The 24,901-nt window shown below is 42.9% G+C and overlaps 3 protein-coding genes and 1 pseudogene across 3 annotated transcripts; 2 read left to right on the forward strand and 2 right to left on the reverse strand.

Moving 5' to 3' along the window:
• Positions 1-3,221: 3,221 nt before the first annotated feature.
• Positions 3,222-6,652, forward strand: LOC127786452 (calcium uniporter protein 2, mitochondrial-like). Its single transcript, XM_052313863.1, has 2 exons — positions 3,222-3,839; positions 5,983-6,652. Exons 1-2 carry the CDS (start codon positions 3,345-3,347, stop codon positions 6,496-6,498), a joined length of 1,011 nt encoding a protein of 336 aa, XP_052169823.1. The 5' UTR covers positions 3,222-3,344; the 3' UTR covers positions 6,499-6,652.
• A 5,553-nt stretch (positions 6,653-12,205) lies between these two features.
• On the reverse strand, positions 12,206-17,963 carry LOC127785935 (protein Rf1, mitochondrial-like; annotated as a pseudogene).
• Positions 17,964-19,540: 1,577 nt separating this feature from the next.
• Positions 19,541-21,782, forward strand: LOC127753319 (uncharacterized). The gene is made up of 2 exons (XM_052278800.1): positions 19,541-20,702; positions 20,798-21,782. Exons 1-2 carry the CDS (start codon positions 19,852-19,854, stop codon positions 21,036-21,038), a joined length of 1,092 nt encoding a protein of 363 aa, XP_052134760.1. The 5' UTR covers positions 19,541-19,851; the 3' UTR covers positions 21,039-21,782.
• On the reverse strand, positions 21,476-24,071 carry LOC127753320 (thylakoid lumenal 17.4 kDa protein, chloroplastic). Its single transcript, XM_052278801.1, has 3 exons — positions 23,751-24,071; positions 22,035-22,281; positions 21,476-21,920 (listed from the first exon to the last, which is right to left on the reverse strand). The coding sequence occupies exons 1-3, from the start codon at positions 23,988-23,990 to the stop codon at positions 21,697-21,699; spliced, it is 711 nt and encodes a 236-aa protein (XP_052134761.1). The 5' UTR covers positions 23,991-24,071; the 3' UTR covers positions 21,476-21,696.
• Between the last annotated feature and the right edge of the window lie 830 nt (positions 24,072-24,901).

Consider the following 24,901-nt stretch of genomic DNA (forward strand, 5'->3'; position numbering starts at 1 on the left):
TACAGTAACATCCACGTGCTAATAATGGATTAATTAGGCTTAATAAATTTGTCTCGCGGTTTCCACACGAGTTATGAAATTTGTTTTTTCATTCGTGTCCGAAAACCCCTTCTGACATCCGGTCAAACGTCCAATGTAACACCCAAAAATTTTCTTTTCGCAAACTAAACAAGGCCTAAGCGTAGTTAAAATGGCAAGACTCCTCAAGTGAACTTGGTCAACATGTATGAATACTACATCCATTCTACAATATATAATAATATAGTATATAGATAGTAGTACACATAATCACATATACGGTGTATCTTAGTATGTGTTATATTTTAGGAAAAAAAAGAAATACTAGATTTAATATGGGTGTTTGTTAATTTGGGAGATAGCAAAGGCATACTAAGTACATACGGTGTGTTTGATGGTAAATCGGCATGCCCTAGAAAACGCATTCAAGTGGTCCTTATAGATAGAGGTATGTTTGGAAACTCTACTATTAAAACTAATTTATAAAATATTTTGACTTGTTTTAATCTTGATATATATATTATATTCCTTACTGCTGGTATGTGGAACACGATTCAAAGCTGGAGATAACACCGGCACAAGCTGTGCCTCACACCAATATCCTTTTGAGCCTTTTTGGAAGAATTATATAGATAGATGGGAGTTGGTGCATGCATGTCTTGTTAGTACTACGCACACACCAAAGATGTCCAGCTTTTGCGTGCCAGACACTTCGGCTATAATAGAGGCTTACATATTCTTCTAAAGCATTGCACGGGTGATAATGAATTGTGTCGATCTCCCTGTTAATCTTACGTACTTGCTCGATAAAATGATATGACCAGGATTGATGCCTCGATCACATATGCTGATCGGAACAAAAGAATCGATTCACGCAACTGCGTGACAGTTGATAATAATAAAGCTCGGAGCAGTGACAAACTAGATTTCCTGTGTATTTGTGTGGAGCAGATCGAACTGTATTTGATTTAATACGCGATTTATATTTCTATCTTATGATTATAATTGTGTATTTTGTATATAACCACGATCAATCTTGGCAATTAATTATGATCTAGACATATCAAATGAAATCATCGAGTGGTATAATATTTTCCCTTTTATTTGCAAGATCAGAGTGTTAGTGTCAGGTTTCTATAATGAATATATCCATTTTATTAAGAAAAATATGTTTTACAAAAAATAATACTGTTCTTTTTTTAGAACAATATAATACTGTTCGATAAGGCTAAATGAGGCTAAAAAGCAGCCAGCACTGTGCCGCAGCAACTAGGACACAGGCCTATTGACAAGTTCACATTAACTCGTGGCATAAAGTGATATATCCCTACTGTTATAAAAATTAAAATTATTGTTACAGGCTCTGTTATGTTATCTCTGGTATGTTATCCATCTTTGAATCGGTTTTTAATTTTATTCGTTTTTTGAAATTACATATTTGTATTTGAGTCGAATATTAAGTTTGTTCGCTTTTTGAAATATAGATTGAGTCGTATGAGAAATCTCTTTAGAAAAACTCGCATACTAACTTAAAAAAACAATATCTAAGCAAATTTCTATAGTAAATTTTACTTTAGCTAAACCGTATAAAAAATAAGATTAAAATAATATTTACCTATTGCAACGCGCGAGACTTTTTTTTTCTAGTATCTCTCTATATAAATCAATATAATGTTTTTGATGTGAAGTTTTGATTCATGCAATCGCGCGTCCGGATGTTTTTGGATTTGTATATGCGTAAGGTGTGCTCATGCTCAAATCTTTTTTTTTTGTTGGACTTTTCTTTTTCATCGTGTAGTTGTATCATGTGGGGCTGAGACTCTTCATGCGCCCTGCAAGAAGCAACATAATTTTACGAAATATTCCCTACACTCATCGTCATCGGGAGCTGGTGATCCAATCCATACTTATCTAAGTGCATATATTTTTAATCCAAAGCTTCTTTTGGACTATGTAGGATATGTATTAATATGTATATGCTTTTCACTTTTTTTTAAGCTCACGGCCTTTTGCTACGTACCTACCCACTTATTAGAACCCGTTTAAAACGAGGACGGATTAATTTCAACATTTTCCGAAAACCAAACTGTTTTTCTTACAAATGCCTTATTTGGAACGAAATAATTTAGTGAACAATTTGGAGAAAACTATCACGGATAACTAGTTCAATCATACATTTTGAAAAATTATAGCATTTGAAATAAAACTAAAATTCATTTAAACATGAATAGTGTGAAACTCCTATGTTCAAATCGACCTTACCGTCAATAAACAAGGATGTAATGATAAACACAAACCATTTTCATCTAGAAAAAAGGATAAACACAAAATCTGACACGTGTGAATGTGGGGATGCTCGTACAAATGACGATTACCTCACCTCGGCTCAATAGTGACATTTTTTTTAGAAAAAAAAACCAAGCACATATCCATGAGGAAATTTCTTATTTCCAAGTGGAAACATACCAAAAAAAAAATCAGTAATCATATAGGAGTACTATACCAACAAAAACACGATGCCAAAACGTACCGCAATAATACAAGTCATGTATAACTGGCAGAACAAGCAAGAAACACGTTCCGCTCCGGCCTATCTGGAATGTACTACGACTACCAAATTTCATTCAAAGCAAGTAATCAATACAAGAAAAATAGGTGTTATAATCCCCTAGTAATACTCAATTAAAGGCTTTCAAAAATTGCTGGCTACAATGGAGTATAACACATGACTTCCCCATGTTTCCTGTGTGAATCAAAATATCACCGTACGAACTTCGACGAATTGAGCGAGATGTTGGGCTTGTTCACTTCCTTGCTGAAAACCTTACTAAAATTTAGCAATATTTTAGCGTTACCAGATTTAGTCATGTTGGACCCTTTGGTTTAAAGCCTTACGCAAATTTGAAAAAGCTTTTGGGAAGAGGAAAAACCCAGAATCACCAATATTTAATTATGTTTAGTTTGTTACTCAAAAATTGGTAATGTTAAAAGTGGCAGTAATGTGAACATGTCCGTCGTCACCGACGGTACGAAGGGCCCTGCCGAAATTTGGCAAAATTTCGAACAAACTTTCGTACTCATCCAAAAACCCAAACCTTCCGACCGGATGCGACCGGGCCAGACTCCGACTCCGACCGACCGGGCCGCGTCCGAATCGCGGGGAGTATAAATAGCCTCCACCCCCCCTCACTTCGTCTTCCCCCACAAATCACCAAACGAGCTGCGTGAACCGGGTGCGTTTCGATTTCTTCTTCCCCCCATTTTTTGTTGCCATTGCTTCCCTCGATTTCCGAGCTCCGTGAGGAGAGAGGAAGAGAGAGGTTGCAATGGCGGCGGCGCTGATGAGGAGGGCGGCGCGGGCGCCGCCGGCGGCGTGCGGGCTCCGCCGCTTCATGCAGGAGCAGACGGCGTTCCGGCCCGCGGCGGTGCCGGTGGTGCCGCCCGAGCGACGCGGGTTCATCCCCCTCGCCGACCGGATCCGCGACCTCGGCGCCGCGTTCCCGCGCATCAACCTCGACGGCCTCGTCCCCCCGGCGCCGCCGCAGACGCATCCGACGGTGGCGAGGGAGGAGCGGGCGTCGGCGTCGGCGGTGGCGGGGCTGACGGTGGAGGAGGCGAGGAAGGTGCTGCGGGCGACGCAGATGGAGGCGGCGCGGGCGAGGCTGCGGGCGTCGGGCGCGGGCACCGTGCCGTACGCCGAGTTCCTCCGGCTCTGCTGCGACGCCGCCGGCGCGGAGTCCGGCGCCTCCGTCGCGCGCGCGCTCGACGAGTCCGGATCCGTCATCGTCCTCGGCAAGACCGTCTTCCTCAGGCCCGAGATGGTACGATCCACCCCCCCATCTCATCAGCTTCAAATCCACCACCTTAATTTAATGCCGCTTGCTTGATCCGTCTCTTCTCCCAATTTTGTTCTAGTTTTTTTTTTTTTTTTGATTTTGCAGTTAGCATGTCATGAGAGAAATACACGCTGGTTTCTCGTATCTTTTCTCTCTCCTTGCAGTTATTTTTTTTCTTTTTTTTTTTGTTTCCGGGTGACCGGGTTGAGAATTCAGAAGTGTCGAGATCTGATGAGATTTTCCGCGTGTTTCTTTGTATGTTTCCCAACAGGAAAAGAATGAAAGAAAGGGCGCTGTTCTTAAACGGTAGTAAGAGCAGTTGTTGACACACAAAGTTTGGGGATTTTTACTCCGTCCGACATGGGAGTGTCTTTTCTTCTCACAAAACCAGATGGACCAAAAACAAAACTAAAAAAAAAAACTATTCTTTAGCCCCTCAAATCTTATACCTGAGGGAGCAAGAAAGAAAAGGAGAGAACTTAATTGACATTAGTGATAATTTTAATCTTGATCTCCGATGAATGAACATGAGGAGAATTAACCTGTGGCAGCCAAAATTTTTGGAGGAAGGATGCATATTAATAGTCATCATCCAGCACATACTCAAAACTTTTATGTTCCCTGATATTATATCATTTATGGAAATGTTCATAGTTAGTATTCTATTGGATTTTCTACCATGCAATTTAAATTCCATGTCATGAGGACAACAATTGGAGACATATTTGGTCTCTCTTACAGGGCATGGGCTGCACAACTGATAGTATAAAAATGATGTTTGAATTGCATGGCAGAGGATTCAGTATCTAAGATGCCATTGCATTCCCCATCACATGCCAGTGGTGGTGGAGTATTGATGTAGTACCTTTTAACTTTGTGATACCTCCCAACAAATTTGAGGGCCAAAACTGAAAGTTAGTTACATATCAAACAATTTTGTGCTACTAGGTGGTTCCCTTTTTGCTCCATAACCTTTTCTGTGCATTTGCTAGAATTGTATGTTATTTTTGATCAGCTCCTTCTGGTTTATAACGCAGGATAGCTCATAGTGGTGTCCTTGTTATTGGCTTACTATTTGGTAAAAGTTGCTTTGGAAGAATTTCTAGTTTTGGTTCAGCAAATGAGAATCACCTGAAGTTAGAGAATAGACAACCATAAAATGTGAATTAATTGGAAATTCTTAAGAGTGAATTCAAGGACCTAGGAGCATAGATAATTAGCAGTGTTGCAGACTTTTCAGAATCAAATTCTTACTTCTGTTCTTACTTTTTGACATTCTTACATGCTTGCTTCTATTGCTGCTACCGTTCACTTTACTAGTTGGAAATCAAGTAATCAACACTATCATGAGTAAAGAAGCCCTTTTTTTTTAATATCTGTTGAATACATAAGCTACATCTTTATCTCATTAGAATAATACTAGAAGATTAATGGACGGCTAACAGGTTATGACACATCTACTTTCTTATGTCCTGACCTAGCCAAAGTAAAGGGGGACACTGTCACATGCCATCTGATCTAGAGTAGGTCACAGCATTCGTAGGCAGCATAATTTGTACTATTTACTGTTTGTTTTGTTCCATGCAAGTGCGGTTAGTCAGACAATTTGGCAATTTACCCCATGCAAGTGGTGGTGGTGGGCATGGCATAGATGTTTTTGGGAAAATCTTTTTTGCATGTTTTAGTCTTGGAAGTAAACTGTTCTTATTTTACAGTCTTTTTTGCTGTTCATATAAGTATAAAAATAGAGGTTGAGGCTTTTGCGGCATATGTTCCTTGTCCAACTAAACAATCTTATCCTGCACAGACTGATCCTCTTGGCTCGGCGTGGGGATTCTTTTCTTTAAGCAATTTAACATTATTGTCCTAACAATATACACAATATTGGTTTTTCTTTCAGTATCAAATAATTCTTTTACTTTTGAAAACACATTTGCAATGTGTTGGAAACACAATTATATCTTGCACTTCCTTTTGGAAATTTAATCATTTGAAAACTGATTCGTGTTTCATGGCTGTAATCTTCTCTTGCGAACATCGCTCTTTCTTTGATGGTTCTCTGTTGAGAAGAAGAGCAACCAAGTAAATTTTCGAAATGTTTTTTTGTTCTTTCTATTCACCATTGCAGGTTGTCAAAGCCATCGAGAAGGCCATACCGATTCCGAGAGCGCAACCCATTGCCTTGGATGGCCCAGCAAGGGAAGAGCTGAAGGCCATGGAGGCGCAGAAGGTCGAGATCGACCACACCGCGGCGCTCCAGGTGCGCCGTGAGCTTTGGCTGGGGCTGGCATACCTCGTCGTCCAGACTGCCGGCTTCATGAGGCTCACATTCTGGGAGCTCTCATGGGATGTCATGGAACCCATCTGCTTCTATGTGACCTCCATGTACTTCATGGCCGGCTACACCTTCTTCCTCCGGACCAAGAAGGAGCCCTCCTTCGAGGGCTTCTTCGAGAGCCGGTTCGCGGCGAAGCAGAAGCGGTTGATGCACGCCCGGGATTTCGATCTCCGCCGGTACGACGAGCTCCGGCGAGCCTGTGGCCTGCCGGTGGTTCGGACTCCGACGAGCCCCTGCAGACCGTCGTCGTCGTCGTCGTCTTCGACGCAGGAGAGCCATTGCCATTCTTACTGCCATTGCCAATGATCTTTGTGCTGTTCTGTTCTGTTGTCAGAATTTTTTTCATGCCCAGTTTATGGGGGTTAAGCTAGCTTCTCCATTGTACCGTTCTGATGTGCGGATGATGCGATGCAAAGCATAGTTTGTTGAAGAGATGACAAGGCAGATTTTAGCTTGAAAACCTGGAGGTGAGAAAAAAAAATCCTAATGTGTGTGTGTGATTGCAGATGACTGAAAGCCACCACTAGTAGACTTCATTTTAGGTTGTACAAATTTGACAGCGAAAAACATATTGCTCCAGCAAAGGGGCTTTTAACTATTTACCACTTTTAGATTTGACAAATAACTATTTAACATCCCTATATGAGTCCACATATGTCTATAACATATGACATATGGAACCAGTGACAAAAGGTTAATTGACACATCTAAATATGAGTTCACATATGTCTATAACATGTGGAACCAGTGACAAAAGGTTAATTGATACATCTAAATATGGTAAATGGTTAAATACATCTAAATATGGTAAATGGTTAAATATCTCTCCAGCTGAGCATGGGTCAACAACGAAATCGTCGAAGAGATTTTCCATTGGGAACGATGTGAGCGTGCTCTTTACGGCATCATTACCCTTCCTTGGCCCCTGCCTATGAAATTTCTTTACCCCATTACGATCCAATTGGACTGGCATTCATTCACATTTTCCTTTCGAGGTTTCTGAAAAATCCACTTGATCTTTTCTTTTTTTTCTTCTTCGTACAGCAAGTATAATAGTATAATATACTACTAGCTCTAAATCATCTATAACCAATATAATAGCAAATTCATATAATAATTGCTTACTAACTTGGTCTTACTTGTTATACACAGATTACGTCTTAAAGTCCGTGCTGCAGCTGGTTATAGTCTTATAGATATGTAGCCCGCTGCTCCTCTCTTTTTCTTTATCTCTTGAAAATATATTTATAATTAGTTTATAGACTACTATTATACCGGCTCTCATGCATTTGGATTTTCCCTAAAGAAAGAAAAGATATACTACTCCACTAGGAAAAAGAAAAGCATCTTGAACGGCTACGCCACTTGAGGTTGAGGGCAGCAGCAGCAGCCAGCCAGCCACAGGCGTCAGCGTTAAAGCTGGCTTTTTCACCTGTCCTTTAGTTGCTGACCGTTTGGCCCATGTCACCTCCTCACAAGGTTGGTGGGGCTGTGATTGATAGAGATACTTTTCCTCGTGACCGTCCGTCCATTTGCTCAGCTAGCGTTGATAGAGTAGTAGTCGGCTCCATTGTTTTGCTTATTTATTCATGAAATAAACCAAAACGGTATATTTATAAACCAAAAATAATTTATGAATAAAATTTTTACATACGTATTTTTAGCGATTTAAAAATAAAGGCTGAAAAATAAACTTTCATGAAAAAAATCTAAATCAGCTCTAAATTTAAAATTAAATTTAAATTTTGGCTGATAAATATAAGAAAAAGTTGATAGATGTAAGAGTAGTAGTGTTTTGGTTGTGGACTTGTGGCGTGCTGTCCTCCCTACGCAAGTTGGCCGCCGAACAGCGCAGTACAGCACGTCGCCACGCAGGACTGGTCGATGGATTGTCTCGCCCTTGCAGAAAGCGACGTGCCAAAATTTCCTCGTGGGTTTGTTTTACTGTTCATCGGTGTTTTAAGTGATTGTTTTCTGTTTGGTTTTCGGCCAAATATCTAGTTCATTTGGTAGTAACATCTTTCCGAGACAATAACAGGTTGGACCTAATTTATTACTTCCTCCGTTTCATAATATAAGACTTTCTAGCATTGTCCACAAATAGACAAATAGAAAGAATGTCGTCACAACAAGTGATTAGCTGCGATAGAGTGTGAATGTCAACCAAAAACTTCTAAATTTGTGGTGCTCACGTTAACACGGATATCACACATCAATATAGTTCCTGCAGTCCTCTTCGTACTCGTACTTCCCCCGTTTCATAATGTAAAACTTTATAGCATTGTTCACAAGTAGAAAGAATGTCGCCACAACAAGTGATTAGCTGCGGTAGAGTGTGAATGTCAACCAAAAACTCCTAAATTTGTGGTGCTCACGTTAACACGCATATCACACATCAATGTAGTTCCTGTAGTTCTCTTCGTACTCGTAAAGTTTGTAACCAGGACTACAAATTTTATGGAACTTTACGGAGAACTAAGATCAATATAGGTTGTGTTTAATTCTATACTAAAATTAGAAGTTTGAAGAATTTAGAACAATGTGACAGAAAATTTTAAAAATTTATGTGTGTAGAAAAATTTGATGTGACGAAAAAATTGGAATCAAAACAGGGCCGTAGTTTCCCTCCGTCTGTGTCTCTGCGCGCGTATGGAACACGTACGTAGAACAAAACGCCGCGCGTGCGTGACAGTGGTGGCTGGGCGAGCATGGTGGAGCCGTGTGCGGTGTGCCCTTGCTGCCGTGCGGCTCCCCTCGCGCTCGGCTTGGCTTCGATCGCGACGGCGGCGGCAAAGGCGCGGCACACGAGAGGTTTGACGCGATCACGCCGCGCGCCCTCTCGCACGGGAGGGGGCCGCGCCTATACGCGGGCACGCGGCAGCTGCCGGCGCCGTGTCTCGCGGGCCACCGCCTCACCCACCCACCGCGCGCGAGCCGTTCGTTCGTCGTCGCCGCCCCGCGCGCGGCTAGAAAAACTGAGGGTGTGTTCGGCACCAAATTTTTCCAACCTCTCTCACGCATGTTTTTTTTATAAACCGCTAAACGATGCGTTTTTTTTTTAAAAAAAAGTTTATATATGAAAGTTGTTTAAAAAAATCAAATTAATCCTTTTTTTAAAAAAAATAGCTAATATTTTCTCCGTTTCATAAGGTAAGTCATTCTAGTATTTTTCATATTCATAATGATGTTAATGAATCTTCATTAACATCATTATGAATGTGGGAAATGATAAACGATTTACATTATAAAATAGAGGAAGTACTTAATTAATCACGCGCTAATGAACTGCTCTATTTTCCATGCGTACTATTCCAATTCCCCAACCTGGAACTGCGAACACACCCTTAAGTTTTGTCACTTTTGTAGTCATTTTTAATTTTTTAAAAAATTGATATTGTTAAAAATTTAGCAAATCGGTAATATTACCAAGTTTGATATAATAGGCTAAAGAGTGAGTTACACTTTGGACCACCTTTTATTACCGAAGTTTCACTTCATACCACCCTTTAACCAATCTTTTTATTTTGGACTAGGTATTTTTTTCCTTTGTTGTACTTTGGATCACCATAATTCATTTGTCTAGCCATGTCCAACCTCTCCTCCGGCAGAAGATGTGACCTACACCTAAACAGGGGAGATCATCGGCATGAAGGTGCCGATGAGCTTGAGGCTGTTAATATGCTCGCGAAGAAAGTTTGGGTGGTCCAAAATGCAAAGAAGGCAAAAATACCTAGTTCAAAGTAAAAATATTAGATAAAGGGTGGCCCAAAGTGAAACTTTGGTAATGAAAAGGTGGAGTGAATTGCAATATGGGCCATATATTTTATTACCCAAGTTTCACTCTGGACCACCCTTAAACCAATCTTTTCACTTTGGACTGGGTAATTTCACTATTTTTTTTGGTTTAGACCATCCTAAACAATTTCTTCAGCGCCCATCAACAATCTCAATCAAATCGGTTTCGATACATCGGTGAACTTCACCGTCTAAATGCAGGCCGTATCTTCACCAGAATGGAGGGTAAACATGAATAGTAAAGAGAGTTGGGTGGTTCAAACTGGAAATATGGCAAAGTTACCCGGTCCAAAGTGAAAATATTAGTTTAGAGATGATCCAAAGTGAAACTTTGGCAATAAAAGGTGGTCCAACTGTAATTTACTCTAGGCTAAATGTGATATTGTTAAAATTCTTTAAACATAACCAATAATTGATAACAAACTAAATAGTGTCATATATTTATCAATCTTAATAAACGATGATACTACCTCCGTCCCATATAAATTACAATTCTGGATCTCAGGTTTTATTCTACAAAAATTATAATTCTAATCACGTGTGACCTAACAAATTGATTAATCTAAATATCTTTCCTTATGATTTCCCAGCCGTCCATCCCATAATCTTCCTTTTAATTTAAAAATGTTTCCTTAATTATCTCAAACTTCCTTTTAATCAATTTTATATATGAAATATGTGTATTTATTGTGTTTATTAAATAAGATCGCTGTGGTTATTTTTCAATCCTGTTATTTTGTCATAAATTAGCTAAAAGTGTATGAGAGAGGTAGTATAGTTTAAAAATGACATCAACGCTCTACTAGTTCGCCACGCGTGACGGACTCACGTTCCGTCGCGTCAGCCGGCAGGAGGAGGGGGCGCACACATATCATACGTATCCCCGTGGGGGAGGTTGGGCGAGACGGTTCGTGGTATCTGGCACGTTAGGTCGGCAGCGTCGCCTTGCCGTATAGCGAGTTCAGCGAGTTGTGGGGTTCAGGCCTGGACCCCATGAGGCCATGACATGAGTGATCATCCACGTCATTCCACCATGTATATCTCAGGAAAAAAAAAACAAAAATAAACACTGACTAGGGGCAAAAATAAACCGTGTATACCTCATATTAGGCCTTGTTTAGTTCCCATATTTTTTTCCTAAAAACGTCACATTAAATTTTTAGACACATGCATGGAACATTAAACATAGATAAAAAGAAAAATTAATTGTACAGTTTGCATAGAAATGGCGAGACGAATCTTTTGAGTCTAATTTGTCCATGATTAGCCATAAGTGCTACAGTAACACATATGTGCTAATGACGGATTAATTAGGCTTAATAAATTTATCTCGCGGTTTTCAGGTGAGTTATGAAATTAGTTTTTTCATCCGTGTCCAAAAACCACTTACGATATCTGGTCAAACGTTCGATGTGACACGTAAAAGTTTTCTAGGGCCTTATTCTTCCAAGTTCCCTTTCTTCGTCTCTCCATGAGGATTTAGGGCCTCATCGATTGCCTATATTTCCTAATACGACAAAACGATTTATTAGGAAATAAAAATTGATTTATAGATAAAACTTTTATATGTTTATTCGTATCGACTTAAAAGTCGACGCTAAAAAGAAATTATGCTGAAAATATCTTAAAATCAACTCTAAAATTAAGTTGAAAATTCAAATTTTAATATGTGCTTTTATTAAGTCAACCAATGAAGCTCCTATTGGGTAATGAGAGCTTGAGCCTCTGATACTCACGGTGATCTGCCCCTGATGGTGACGACTAGGTGACTGCGTGGCTGCATTGCTTGATTGCCTGTCTCCAACTTCTGTGGTGTTGTTTATAGTCTGGCGGCAAGCACAAGTCACTCCATCTCATAAAAAAAATTCAATCCTAAGGATATATCTGGACATACACGTTGTTCAGATACATCCTTAGGATTAGTTTTTTTTTTTTCTGACAGAGTATGTGACAATGTTATTATCAAATGAGGGACAATTACCAGGCCATACTTGGGAATTACCATCCTTCCAGTTCCAGGGAGGTGAAAAACATGGTCATGAATGCGCACACAGGCCGACTCCACTGATCGACATGTTTTCTAGTATTAGAAGGCGTGGAGAAATGGCACACGATGGAAGAACAGATTTGTCCTTGAATTCATCTTCCTCTTTCAGGGTGATAAGCAGAGGACTCCACAGTAGACACCAAGCACTAGATAATGAACAAAAATGCCATGAAAATGACTCATTTCGAATCAAAACTTGCAGTTGCTGTTAAAACACTTCTGAACAACTTTATTACAAGTTCGCATGTTCAAAATTGATTGGCAGCCCCCTGTCGCACTGGGTTGACAGGCGACACTACAATTCAGGTTCATGCATCTGACTAAAGTAAGATGACCATCTACACATAGTACACCATTACACCAAGTCACCAACAGATGAGAGAACCACTTCGATGGAGAAGACCCTGTAGTAGCAGAAGGTTTTTCTCTACAACTTTAAAAACGGAGTCATATCCTCCATTTGTTCCCTTCCCACCGTAGAAGGTCTGCTTCATGTGTGCGTAACAATCGATCCAGTAAGTTATTCTCAATCCACCCACCCAGCTGATCCCCAATTATATGGTTCTGGCTCGTTGCAAAGCACGGCATATTACTGTAGTAACAACAGTTATAACAGTTATAGCAGTTCATGATCTCTTTCGCCTAAGAAACTGCCCACAAAATGGATGAATAAAATAATTTAAACGATCAAGGACAGTGAGATTCAAAATAGCTGACATACCTCTTCCTTGAGTTTGCACCAGCCTCAAGAATCCAGATACCAATTTATCCCTGAGTCCCTGACTGTAGCGGCTTTAAGTTGTCCCAGTGTTGCTGTGTTATTCAAGTTCTTAACTCTACAGTTCTAATTATCCAGGATGCAATAATCAGTATACACAAAGCAATTCAATCCTTTTCATATAAGAAAAGATAAACAATTGCATTACAACCTTCTGAAAAGTTGGTTTTTCTGAAATCTGAAATAATGTTCTTCCAAAGAAAAGGGATGGACATTCTTTGAGTAGTGCACCATTTCAACTTTTTCATCGAGACCAAATTACAGCGTTGGATTTCCTGCAATGTCGCATGTTAGTTCTAGCTTGCCTGGACCCCCAAGTCTTTACTAGTTACTACTTACAAACATTTCTCAGAGCTTTCTACCATAGCCCAGCCCAACTACCCCACAAACACTCTTAGCAAACACAACATGAGCTATATTACCGATGGGAAAAGTCTAAGTTCCTGGAGAAGCTAATAAAGTCAATTACCTCTTGCATTGTTCAAGAGAAGCTAATTTTTCATATGCAGGGTACCTGGCATACACATATAAAAAAATAACTCATACATCATTGCTAAGGAATCCCCCACCTAAAATTTCTCTTAATAGACAAATAATATGGACATAATAGCAGGAAGCATACACGACAAGCAAATAATACTAGGTAATTGGTGCCTTCTGCCTAGATTAGGAACACATGAGGATTTCATAATATAGAAGCTTTACAAACAATTTTCTTGATAGTTGATACAGAACTTCAAATCCAAGACTGCAAGTGTACAGTATTCAACAGCAAAAAAGCTTCTTCTGCACATGAAATTCATCCTGTGAAAAGTATACATAACTCCAAACTCATACAGATTGGTGAATTTCATGACAATCATAAATAAGTGCAAGCCCTATTAAGCAGTACGTAGACAATACCACCTGTCCCATGTCCTTTTTTTTTTTTTACGCTTAAGCAGTATGCTGTTTGAAATTCTCTTGTGTTGATGATTAAAAATACGGCACCTCTGGGAGTTTACATAGTGTTCTTTAGAGTAAAAGGGTCCATTGCTAAAATTTGAACATACTACTACAGTCGCGTTGATGGTGGCATTGGATTGGTAATATGACAGTTGAGCCATTACCAATGGATTGATTATCAATTGACTATTTGGATGGTTTAATGAAATATGAATTGTATTCTGCCAATCTGTATAGTGAATGTGATTACTCGAATAATCATTGGCAGGTCACAGGCTGGATATTTCCTTCCATATTCATTAGAATACAATAGTACAATAATCCTATCTGACAGGAAACTATGCAATAGCAGATCATTTTTTATTGAAGCAATAGCAGATCATTATTAAATAATCGTTCAATGTTAACACACCTGAAAATATTTTCTGCTCACACATCTGTGGTGCCAAACAAGTAATTTGACATCGGGTAACATTTCCGATTTGCAATCTTCTATGGATGGATGTATTCAAGGGCATTCTTCATGAGAGATTGGCCGTGACAACTCTGATGGTGCTGACCAAGGCTTTCTTGCTGGCTGCTACCCAGACTAGCTTGGCAAACCAATGTTCCACCCTCTTGAGTCAACAAGCTTAATGGGACCTATCCTTCCTCTTGGCTATCAGCTATCAGATGGATGCATCCTACTACTGTTAGTATCACTGTTGTTCATTTCTCAATTCCAGTTTGCTCTTGCCTCTTAAAGATTTGACACCCCTTTGATGGAATAATGCAGATCTCAATCTGCATTAGCATGTACCTTGCAGACCAACAGCGTTATCACATTCCCTAGTGCCGCTTGGTTTAAACCTTGGTAAGTTGGTAATTGTTGGTCATGACCAATCTTGCCACTGTGCCTTTCCTGGCATAAAGCAATGGTGGGATGATCTTGGGTCAGTAAAGACAAGAACTGAACTGAAAGATGTGCTTGAGCAGACCATAAACTCCATTGTCATCATTATTGTGCGTTTAACCTTTGCTCAAATTAATGCTGGTGATCCTGATGGAGGTATTAATGTGCACAGTGATTATAACCATTATCAGGTACGCAATGCCAGGAATGATAAAACTGTGCTATAACCAGTAGTCGTTTGTTCGAGATGACCTGGAACAGGGGTTTGCTCTTCATAACTAGCAGTCCACACATAACAGACAAAAAGAGAGATCTCCCATTATGCTGCAATCCAGAATGTCATCTTTATATAATAAGGTCTATAAGAATATCAACAATGTCTAGTTACAGCAGTGTACCTGCAGGCAGTATCAACCAGCCCTGGATTTCAGAACGGGGCGATATTTTTCTGGGAGAAACTTCATATATTGATCACACTCCCTGTTGGAAACCAGCAAAACCAGCGACTCAACCGTGGAAGCTTCTAGGTGGAAGTTATGTTTATCAATTTTAGAAAGGTAAACCTCAGCCTTGCTTACCTCCCGTTTGTGAAGTAACTTTCTAACTATGCAGTTTAGTGTACGGGAGTCAGCAGTACAGCCATTCTCCTCCATTCAAAGAAATAGATCATCCAATTCCTCAAGCAACCCCTGTTCTATAAGATTTTCTAGCATTAACCGGTAGGTGCAATTATCTGGCACTAAACCGTTAGCCGGGAGAGCAGCAAACAAATCATTGGCTTCATCATTTCTGCCAACTTTAAGCAATGCATCAATCATAATGTTGAAAGTCCTAGCCTCAAGCTTCAAATCCATCAAACATAGGTTCTGAAACAGCCGAAGTGCATCATCAGTGAGTTTGTTTTTGCAAAGTCCATGAGGATTATGTTGTATGTGCTAAGTTCAAGCTGCGTTCCACTTTCGGTAATCCTGGCATATAGTTCTTTTGCAGCAGCAGTTCTTCTGGTGCGAAATAAACCATGCAGAATTATGTTATATGTAATAATATCAGGATTAACACCTTTGCTTTCCATCTCCTTGAAAAGAGCTAATGCGTCCTCCATTCTATTAATTTTACAGTAACCATTAATCAAAGTGCTATATGTAACACTATCAGGTTTCAACCCAACTGAGACCATGCCAGTGAGTAACTTCATTGCTCCATCCATCTTACCAGCTAAGCAATATCCATCGATGAGTGTACTGTATGTAATGACATCAGGACTCACACCAATATGTCCCAACAGGTCAAAGAGTTTTTTAGATTCTATAACCATCCCTTCTTTGCAAAGACTGTCCAATATTGTATTAAAAAACGCAATGTTGGGATTGATACCTTGATCCAATATTTCAAAAATTAACTCCTCGGCCTTCTCCCATTTGTCATAGGTACAGAGAGCATGAATTAGGGAGGTATAAACAACAACGTTAGGTGTCAGTCCTTTATCAATCATCTGCTCAAAATTAAGCATAGCATCATCTAGTCTACCTAACTTGCAAAGTCCATCTATCACTGTTCTATAGTTCACTGTGTTCGGAGTCAATCCTTGCTGCCTCATTTTGCTGAATACAAGCACGACCTCGTCTACTTTTTCTTGTTTAGTGTATGCACATATTAATATGTTGAAGACATGATGATCAAGTTGCATGCCATTTTGTACCATCAAAGCTAAGAGATCATGCATCTCAACAAGAGCTCCTTTGGAAGCATACCCATGAAGCAGGGTACCATAGGTAGTAATATCAGGCTTGAGACCCCTCTTGACCATAGAATCAAAAATCTTTCTGGCTTCTGTGCATTTTCCGTTCTTGCAGAGATAGTCCATCAACGAGTTATAAGTAACAACATCTGGTTCAATACCATCACTGCACATCTTTCTGAAAATACCAATAGCCTTTTCCGACTGTCCTGAAGAACAATATCCATGCATAATACTATTATATGTGAAGCAATTGGGCATAACCATCACTGTAAGTACCTCCGTGGCCCTGTCCATAGCTTGAGCCTTGCTTAAGGCAGCAATGATAGAGTTGTAAGTCACAGCATCTGGAGAAACCCTCCGGTCCAGCATTTCATGGTATGTGATGTAAGCTTTGTCCACATCACCCTCTTTGAAGAGACCATCAATGATGGTATTATACGACACCACATCAGGTGGGCAGCGACCATCATCAGCCATCGTGTGGAGTAGCTCGAGAGCTTATTGGCTTCTCTCCTCATCACACAGTCCCTTGAGAAGAATGCTGTAGGAGAAGACATTTGGTATGCAACCGAGCTCAGCCATTCTGCGGAGCACTATGTCCAATGCATCGTTCGTCCTCTTCTCGGCGCATAGGCCCTTTAACAGAGTATTGATGGTGATGGCGTTCACCCTAAATCCCTTCTTAACGACATTGCCGAACGCCGCGAAACCAACACGTCCAATCGGCCCGCGCGGCAGCAGCAGGAGATGAGGATGTTATGGGTGCACAAGTCGGGAGCCACTACCTTCTTGGCGCCGGACCGGGCCATGCAGTTGTAGCAGGCCACGGCGGCCGCGGGGCTGTCGCGCGCGACGGCGGTGAGCGCGCGGTTCAAGCCGTAGATCGAGGCGCCCCTGCCTCGACGGAGCAATTCGTCAAACACGTGGCGTGCGTCCTCGGCGCCACTGCCACCCGCGCGGCCTCCTCGCCCTTCGGTCGCGTACTCCGAGCGGGGAGCGCCGGTGGCGCGTGGCTGGGAGAGAGCGGGGACGCGGCGTGATATGCCCAGCCTCAAGGACGCGGCGGCGGCGGCGAGATGCCCGGACTCCGGCGACCTAGCAAAAGGAGCAGTGGAGCGGAAGATACTGTGTTTGGCGTTGGGCCGTTGCCCAACCCCGCGGTGAACGGAACAAGATTCTCTGACGTACACGTACGTTACCTAGCTCTGTGTCACTGACATGTGGATCCATAGTGATATGGACCCACATGCAAGTGACACAAAATTACTCAGTTGAAACTTGTTTCTTTTTTTTAAAAAAAAGTACAGAATGTCCGTTGTTTCTAATGACATTTGCTATAAACGTGTCACCAGATTTTCAAACAAAAAACAGTCGAATTGTTTCTCGTACGGTATTCATCGAGATTCGCGCCAGTGCAAAGGAAAAAAATTCAGGCGCAGTGGTGGGGAGTTGAACTATGGTCTTCTAGGTCTTAGACAGAGTGACTAATCAACTCAGCGTAATAGGATTAATGATTTCAATGCCAAAATTAAGTTAAAATTCATTCACTAGGCACTTACAGTACTTACGCCATACTTACATATCACTTACATACCACTTACACCATACTTACAACATAATTACATACCACTTACACTACAGTTACAATGTAATTACATACCACTTACACTACAGTTTACATACCACTTACATTACTAATTATATAATAATTACATTGTAATTTTTATGTGTTATTAATCATATGGTTTAAAAAATAAAATACGTACTAGTCCCTAATTAATCGTAAAAGGGTGGTATGTAGTTGGAGGTCCACTAAATCGTTAGGTATGGATTAGCAGTAGAGAAAAATCCGACTGCGTTTGGGTTCGTTTTATGGCGAATGATTTGTAGATAGTCCCTTTAATAATTTATCTTGCGTCCTCACGTGTCTATGTTCAATAACAAATTGTTAAACGTCACATCTAAAAGTGACAAATAGTTAAATATCTCTAAAACATCAAACTGAGTCGTGTTACCGTGACTAGCTTACCGCTGAATAGAGAATTGAGTAACTGTTGAACTACTGCATACTTTCATAAAGAAAAAATGGTTTGTGATTTCTAAGACTATAACGTTGATTTATGTTTTTGCATCGATTTATGTGATATATATGACGATTTAGAGTATCACCAAAGGAAGTATTTAGTCATGGTTTCTTGATTATTGTGTGCTCATTCACTTGGAAAAAAGAGATTTTAATGCGTCATCATATGCGTTTGCTGTGATATTTTTACGCCAAATGACAAAGATATTTATGGATCACGCGCCTATCTTACCTATCTTGTTTTATGCGCCTACCTTACCTATCTTGTGTTGTATACATTTTCTCCAAATTATCGGTTAATTTTGGTTCATGGCATAGGTGCCAAGTCATAGCTTATCCTCGATACCGACAACATTATTTAATCGTGCACGATATATATATATATATATATATATATATATATATATATATATATATATATATATATATATATATATGAGAATTTCCACGTCAAAATGGTGGAAACATACGGTGCACCACCGATTCTCTTATCACTCTTTTTTATCAATATTCGTGTAAAGCATATCACACCTACCGCGTACTCCAACCATATATATTGTCGGGAATTTAGTCGCGAAATGCAGAAAAAAAATAATCTATCATGACATTTAATTCGGATCACTTCTATTACATTGAGAGAGAGATTTTCGATAACATTATATGTTAGTCAAATTTAATCGGGCAACTCTTAACGACCGTAAAATCACTCACAATGGTACCATCAAGATTTGGGTTTTTCTCTCGATTTGAAATTTTACACCCATCTACATTTTAGCTCCAGTGGTACCCCGAAAACTCATCACGCTGTCATGCATGGCAGTATGGCACAACAAAACACCTTCGTTTTTCTTCTTCTTCTTCTTTTTTTAACTTTTCCGCAACCTTTTCCCGTTTTTTTCCTTCTCGAATGGCCTCGCGCGCGCGCGCGCGCGTGCACCCTCCGCTCTCCACTCCGGCCACTACTCCTCCCGCACGCATCGTCTTCCAGCCTGGTCCCGACGGCGCCCGGGTGGACGCGAGCTCGCGCTCACGCGCGGCGCGCGGCGCGCTTGGCCAAAAGCTCTCTAACCACCACCTCCCGCGCCGAGAGCGCCGCGCGGCCGATGGAGATCGAGGCTTCTTCCTGACGAAAATTAGCCCGACGTGAACTGGCGCGCGCATGGAGAACCGGGACACCTCCCCCTCGCCGAGGCGTGCGGGTCACGCGCCTTTAGCTCGCCACCAGCGTGGCACGCGGGAGCGCGCCGCGCGCGCGGCTATATATTCCCCCGCCATTGCCGCGCCCTCCTCCCCCACTGCCACAGCACCGCCTTTGGTGGGAGAGCCTCTCGCGATCGGATCGTAACGAACGCCAGAGGGGAGGGGCTTCGATCTTGGGATGACGCCGTCGGCGATCGTGGTTGGCATGCCGACGAGGTGCGCGCCGCCGGCGTTCATGGCGGGGGTGGGGAGGGGCAGGGGGAGGGGTGGGTTCTTTAGGCCTGTGGTGACGGCGGCGGCGGCGTGCGGCGGAGGTGGCGGCGGTGGTGGTGGGGATGAGGAGCAGAAGAGGCAGATTCCGCCGCTGCCGTCGATGGCCGCGATGCCGCCGTCGCTGCGGGCAATCCAGGCGAAGAGGAAGCTGGAGGCGGTGCGGCGCGGGGTGGTGCCGCGGGTGGCCGGGACGAGCGCGGTTGCGGCGCTGGTCGCGGCGGTGGAGGCCGTGCAGGGCGCCGCGGCCGGGGGCGCCGCCGAGGCCGCGCGCGGCGCCGGGGACGCCATGGCGTGGGTCATCCGCAAGGTGCACCTCGAGTCGCCCGACCTCGCCGTCGGCCTCCTCGGCCTCGTCGCGTCCTGCCTCGGCACGGTCATGGAGGCGGAGATGGACCGGATCAAACGCAAGAACGTCGAGCCGTCCGCGTCGGCGGCGGCGGCGGCCAGCAACGCTGCCCCCGACAACGACGGCGGCGACACCGACCAGATCGAGGACGCCGACGCCGAGATGCCGGAGCTGGTGGAGCTTGACATGGAGACGGAGCTCTGGTCCCGGATCGGCATCATGCACAGCGACGAAGACACGCCGGTGTTCGTCGACGACGAGGACGGCCTGCAGGAGATCATCGACATCGCCCGTGTCCACCGGCGGAAGGCGGCGTACGAGAGGATCATCGCCACCGCCGCCGACGTCAACTCGCTCATCCTCTCCAACTACGCGCAGCTCCTCTACCAGTTCGACAAGGACCTCGACAGGTACGCACACCCTCGTCGCCGCCATCGACGTCGCGTGCTCCCCGTACGTGGTCGCCATTAACGATGATGCCGTGATCGATGCCGGTGACGAACAGGGCGGAGGACTACTTCAAGCAGGCGGTGGCGGCGGAGCCGGTGGACGGCGAGGCGATGAGGAGGTACGCGCTGTTCATGTGGCACGCACGCGGCGACCTCGCCGGCGCGGAGGACATGTTCACCCGCGCCATCGACGAGGAGCCGCAGAGCAGCCAGCACCGCAGCAGCTACGCCTGGTTCCTCTGGATGACCGGCGGCGTCGAGACCTGCCTCATCGACTCCGGCAACGACACAGAATGACAAGCCATATGCATCAGCCAGGAACACAAGACGACGACGACGACATGACATGATCGAACACCTTTCACCGGCAGGTGCCCGGCGACGGGCCGGCCATGTAGACGACGGTGCAGCTAGCACCTAGGCATCGCCATGGCCTACCTACCCATGGCTATATATAGTAGTCGAGTAGCATAGAAGAAGAACTGATCATCAGTGTGCATGCATGGCAACAATGGCAGGAGCTGAGAGAGGCAACAAAAGAGTTGGCAGGCAAGCTAGCACACATGGTAATGTAGAGTGTTGCTATAGTGATCTCATGGAATAAATCATGCATAAAACCACCAGTAATGTTATTCCAGAAATTGTGAGCAATCTCTATGTATGGGAGAGGCATAATGTTCTTCCTTTTTGTGTAATCTGGTGTTTGCAGTTTGCACAGATTGTGAGTACATGAATGTCAAAATGTGGCTTGTAGTGCATTTGATTGCATGCCGAATATGTGTGATGTACAGAGGTTTGTAAATACTACATATATGGAAGAAAAGTTGTGCAGAGGTTTGTAGATACATATCGAAGAAAAGGATTCATGTCGGCTCTATAAACAGGCTTGACTTAATCATCGAAACACTGTTAACATTGACATAAACGGTTATAGAAAGGTGGGAGTTTGGGTGGATCATCTGCAGCCCAGCTCTAATCTTGAGTCTGCGCTGATGGAAGTGTTGGTGCATAGCTTCTGAAGGTCAATGTAGCCGATTATCGTGTCCTCAAACACGACGTCCTGCATTTTAGCGTCATCGAAGGTTGATCCTGACAAGACGGTGTTCCTGAAGATTGCCCCTTGGAGATCGGCCTTCTCAAAATTGACACGGTCTATTACTGCATTTGTGAAATCCGTTCCTGAAAACAATTGAGATATAAGCATCTAGTGTTCTGTTTATCAATTCAAAGGTACATGATTTTGGAAATAATGCAGCAATAGTGTGATGAATGACAGAAGGTGAGTTAGTTTACCTTTGAAGCTTGCCCCCACAGCATAAGCTTTGGACATCACAACTTCAGACATGTCGGCCCCATCAAACTTTGAATCGGACATCAAGGCTGCAGCTAGAGATTTTCCTTTCAGATTAGTTTTCTCGTTTGTGTAATCGCAAAACCGGAGATCGAGTGGCTTGTCATACACCCCATTTGCCTGACCAATTGTGTTCCCGACAAAAGCACGCTCGCATCTGTTTGGCTCTGTGGACAGTGGAGGCAACCTCTAACAACCAGAGCAAACAGGGTATGATGTTATTTTAGGAAGACATAAAGCCATTGAAGAAAAGAAAAATAACTCTGGGAGGCTAGAATGAGTTTAGAAGAACAAATGTACTGTAAATTTGTACTGACTTACATAATACTGCATATATTTGGGTCATACCTATAGGATACCATTTACTTTGCAGTTCAACTGGAGCAAAAATGTCAGTGTTTCCTAAATGAAATTTGTGATCAGAAATACAAAATACGCAGCATACTTCTTGAGTGAATTCTCCAGATATGTACAAAAACCATTTATATGTGCACTCAAATCTGAACTCACAATTTCACATGCACTGGTATAGCAATCAGTATTAAGAATTTCTTGCTTTACATTGCACAGAAAGCATTTGCCAAAATTAGGGTGCCCCCCACAGACAATAGAATACCATATCAATCAGTCAGTGTTGCAACAGTTGACAGCAGAAATTTCAGACATTGGTAAATCTTGTCAACCCATACGCCCTGTTTTTTTTCTTTTTGACGTTGGTTAGTCATATAAAAAGGAAAGAAGGGGGTACCTTTTAAGAATTATACATTTCAGACGGTGGTAAATCTTGTCAACATAAGTATTTAATCAAATTCTAAAAGCTCCAACACCATTTTTAGTCAGAAGGCATATTCTTTTTAAGAAAAAAAAAGAGTAAATTTCACAAAACTACAAGTATTTTGACCAAATTATCACAAAACTACATATTTAGCACCAAATTTATCACAAAACTACATATTTTAGATTAAGTATCATAAAAATGCATATTCAATATTGAACTTATCACAAAACTACAACTTTAGAGTTTAAATCCCTAGCACCATTGTTATGGTGGAGCTATAAACATCATTACTTTGTGATTAAATTGATTCTAAACCTGTAGTTTTGTGATAATTTAGTTACTAAATATGTAGTTTTGTGACACTTCATCTTAAATATGTAGTTTTGTGATACATCGAGTTAAATTTGTAGTTTTGTGATAATTTGGTCATAGTATCTGTAGTTTTGTGAAATTTACTCAAAAAAAAAATCCTACATTTAGATAACTAACAACACTCCAGCGGTCCCGCCTATCTTTTGCATGGAGAAATTTCAGCAGATTTTTCTTTGATGGGATTTGAAGAAGGAATCAAGAGCAACATTGGATGGTTACTCGATTTGATCAGTTAGGTCAGCTAAACTAAATGCATTTCCCTTATTACTTGGTTCTTCTATCGAATTTGAGCGAAATACTGGGGTCAATCTTGATTTGGTAACTCTCATTGCATTTGACAGGGAATTAAACAGCTCCAAATCAAGTGATTTCTCTTTCTAAGCACACAATTCCTGCCAAGCGCAACTCTAGCCTATGTATTTGTTCACCCGTTGTCACGATCGTGCGGGATTTATTCCACCAGAGGAAGATCACTACACCCCCCCAATAGAATGCCATGGAGACCAACCTGGCTGGCGGCAATCACGGGGCTGGACGAGGACGCGACGGCCCAGGCCGCGAGGACGCCGCACGCAAGCCCGCCCACCGCCTTGCGCCCACCGGCAAACAGCCCCGCCGCCTCCGGCCCGCCGCCACCCCCGGCCGAGCACGCCACCACCCGCCCCGCCCTCGGCGTCACCCGCACCCGCAGCCGGGGCGCCACCGCCGCCGTGGCCGGCGAGGCGAGGCAGGAGGAGGTGGAGGCCATGTCCGTGCGGGCGCGACAAGTGAGGGTGGCTGCGCTGCGGCGAAGAGAGAGAGAGAGAGAGAGAGAGAGAGAGAGAGAGAGCTGGTGTGTGTGCGCGCCTCGCCGCGATCTTACGATCTTATCGACTTATCTGCCTTCGTCGTCTCGCGTCGCGTCTCGTCTCCCGGACGGTTTGGGCCTTCACGGCCGCAGGGCCCACGTGATTCCCCGAGGGGAAAAAGTACAATGAAGGTCCCTCGACTTGTTATCGAATTACAAAATCGTCCCCCAACCGGGTGTCCCTTAACTAATCAAAACCGATCACATTAGGTCCTTCGGTAGTTTTGACCCGGTTTTATCTTACGTGGCGGCTGAGTCAGCGTGGGACCCACATGTAAGGATGCCACGTCATCCTTCTCTCTCCCCTCTTCTCATCCTCGGTTCCTTCTCCAGAAAGTATTTTCTACACCTAGGTGACTCCTCAGTTCCTCCATTCCTCCTCTCTCTATATATATGTCTGTAGGCCGGTCGGCGAGGCGAGGCGGGAGAGGAGGAGGGCGGCGCTGCACCGCGCCGGCGGACGCAGTGGGGAAGCATGGCGGCGCGGGTGGGCGACGGGGAGGCGCGGGCGTGCGCTAGCGTCGCAGGCGCCCAGTTGGTGGTGGCGGCAATCGTCGTTGACACATGGAGATTAGGATGCCACGTCAGCGAAACCACCCATATATATTGCTTAGAGACTTTGAGTGAGCGGTTTTGTATAGTTTAGGAGTGGAGATTTCTGGTTTTGTGGTTGAGGGATCTTAAAAAATCATGGTGTAAAGTTGAGGGATGGCCGGTGAACTTATTCCAAATTTGGACGATTTTTATCTGCTTGCAACCAAAATTTGAATGTTGAAATCTAACTTTACAACCACAAAGTAACATGCCTGTAA

This window comes from Oryza glaberrima, chromosome 10, assembly GCF_000147395.1.
Source record: "Oryza glaberrima chromosome 10, OglaRS2, whole genome shotgun sequence".
NCBI lineage: Eukaryota > Viridiplantae > Streptophyta > Magnoliopsida > Poales > Poaceae > Oryza > Oryza glaberrima.